Below are 2,758 nucleotides of genomic sequence, written 5' to 3'. Positions count from 1 at the left end.
CCCTTGTATGTCTATTTCCTATGTACTTTGGCTGTTGCTATCGAAGTTTTTGAGAGTGGACTATTCTATTCTCAGTTTTATTTTTCATTAAATTGCATTACAAAACAGGTTTCCCCCCAATTAGTTTACTGTTCTTAAGTATTATTTAGTGATTTTAAAAAATACTAAACAATTAGATTACAATGAAATGCTAAATTGTTGAGACAGGACACTTTAAAAAACAAAAGTAACAAAAGTTGAAAAAAAGTCACCATAAAGGCACAACTTTAATACATTTTACACAATAGGAATTAAAGTTACAAGTTGGGCTGTCACTTAAAAATTCTTACAAACGATTTAAAAAAATAAGCAAAGTGTATTACAAAACAATTTGCCCCAGTTAAAGTTTATTAACCATTTGTTGTTGTTGTTTATGTGGTACTTTATTGTTTAGTGATTAAAAATAAACAATTAAGCAATATGACACAACAAGAATTGGACTCAGCAACCTTTCTGATACTCGTTCAATTACTAATTTGGTTCTCGTTTTTCCAAACTAAAAGCAAATCTTTGCAGACATCTTATTTAGAATGAACACAAAAGATAATCTACCTACTTTCATGGACTACAAGAGTGCTTCTCAATTATATTTTACAAAGCCCCCCTTGGAAAGAGAAAACTTTTCAAGCCCCCCACTCGAGGTCCGGAGTATAAATAAGATTATTATCCATAAAATCCTTTATCTATAAAATATATAGCATCCTTTTGAACATTAACAAAAGAAAAAAGCAATACAAATCAACTTTCAACTTTTTTTTCCAGCTCTACTACTGTATATTTCCCTCCTTACTTGGGCTTCCTTAATCACCTCCAGGCCATAAGTGCCGGCAGCGATGTGACCATTTGTCCATGTCGGTTGTGTTTGAAGAGGTCGTTCTATTTTTAGGGAAGTACGTACATCCCGGCGCTCAGCCTACGGGGAGACAATGGCTCGTCATTCCAGCCACAGTAGCTGCTTTGACTGCTCACAAATCACAAACGGAGGAGAGCTGCTTTCAACAATAGCGTGCGTCTGTCCCCCGCCCTCCTCCGGGTAACAATAACTGTGACCTGGCTACGCTTGTGACATGACACCCCTGACATCTGCCGCGAGGCCATCAACCGCGTTTTATTTGACAGCCGCTGCCGGGAGCGCCTTTCTCGATATAGCTCTCGCTCACGTGGCGTCACCTCCTCACCTCGGCTCATTCTCACACGCTCACTTTTCTTGACCTGGGAACCTTGTGTCAATGCGAGAGGACCTGTTAATGAAGCGTGCTCACATTGTAAGGACGTGTTTATTTAGCTGCGCATACTTGAACGGCTACCGCCGATTGTTGCTGAGCTCGTTGGTGGCAGCGTGCGATTTCTTGTTTTGTTTGGGGGGGTTTTAAACTACATCGGTTGTCTAGTCATAATATCTTGCCACCATCACAACTATGGCCTGACCGGTTAATCGGCCAACAGATTAGATCGGCCGATTATGGTCCTTCAAGCATCAGCCAATAATAAGCAGACGATAGTGCCAGTTATTTTACATTACACTTCTTAACAAGTAGTCTAAAAATGGGGCATCATTTAAGATGGAAACAAACAGGCTTTCCAACAGTATAAATATTTATTGGCAAAGAGAGCCAAAGATTTTTTCAGCGAAACATTCACTCAAACTTATTGTTTTGTTACTGTTGCATACAATAAGCTATCAAGTCACAGTTGATGTTCTGCAGATACAGTAGATGAAACTTTAACCTTCAGTCTGCTTCAGATATTCTAATCCTGTTATTACGCTCACTACTGAGAAAAAAAAAATGTGTGGCGGTGTGTTTGTGTGTGTGTGAGAGAGAGCGAGCATGAAATACAGTATGTGGCCTTCAAAGCATCATTTACCTGTCACTTCCTAAAGAGGACATCGTTTATAAATATCATCCAGTGGAGATGAGATCTGGGGGGCTACAAAAGGCCACCCACCTTCTCCCCATTGTTCACTGGCATCATTGTTGTCCTCACCTCCCAGCTGTCCAGCCATGGTAAGTCACTCTTGAGTGTATTTCCATCTCAAATTTTATTGCATGACATTTTTTTTAGCTATTGGTGAAAAACGACTTTTAACTTGCTAAAGTTGGTGTGATGTTATCTTCTTTGCATCATCACTTCGGTGACATAAATTATAATTGAATTAATGCTGCACTTTATTCAAGTAAATAGATCTCCGAAGAACACCACCTTTTGTTCAATGATGGCCATAACTTCTTTATTTTGATCCACAGGCCCCCAAAAAAGCCAAGAAGAGAACCGGAGAGGGAGCCAATTCCAATGTGTTCTCCATGTTTGAGCAGGCCCAGATTCAGGAATTCAAGGAGGTGAGTTCAAACAGCTATTTGGTGATGTTTGAAAAAGAAATGTCATTTTGGGTCTCATTACTGATTGGACATAAAATAAAAAATAAGATATCAGAACCTTCTCACACATGGATCCTCAAAATCTCTCTCATCTTGCTTGTCTTCCACCTTATCAATTTGTGTGTGTTTTTTTTGTCTTAATATTTTGACTCATTTAAGCCAGCTAAGTCCTGTTGTGTTCAATAGAGGACATCCTCGCCTTTCCAATGATGTCTCACATGTTTCAATGGGTGTAATAACCTTTTATTGAGAAGAATGGACACAACTTTGGACACATTATTAGGTCATGTCTCAGGATGAATAAAATTGCTTGCTTGCTGTGAAAGTCATGATTTTGTTTG

General features: G+C 38.9%; 1 protein-coding gene across 1 annotated transcript in view; it reads left to right on the top strand.

Annotated features, from left to right (window-relative positions):
* The first annotated feature begins 1,899 nt into the window (after positions 1 to 1,899).
* The window catches only part of myl2a (myosin, light chain 2a, regulatory, cardiac, slow), a 2,901-nt gene continuing 2,042 nt past the window's right edge, over positions 1,900 to 2,758 (top strand). The window contains exons 1-2 of the mRNA XM_088422906.1: positions 1,900 to 2,045; positions 2,286 to 2,378. Coding sequence (XP_088279032.1) covers positions 2,043 to 2,045; positions 2,286 to 2,378 — 96 coding nt within the window. The 5' untranslated portion in view covers positions 1,900 to 2,042. The remainder of the gene's footprint in view (positions 2,046 to 2,285; positions 2,379 to 2,758) is intronic.

Source organism: Hippichthys cyanospilos, chromosome 9, assembly GCF_059441005.1.
Source record: "Hippichthys cyanospilos isolate Australia breed blue-spotted pipefish chromosome 9, RoL_Hcya_1.0, whole genome shotgun sequence".
Lineage (NCBI taxonomy): Eukaryota > Metazoa > Chordata > Actinopteri > Syngnathiformes > Syngnathidae > Hippichthys > Hippichthys cyanospilos.
This window is presented reverse-complemented; position numbering and strand designations above follow the sequence as displayed.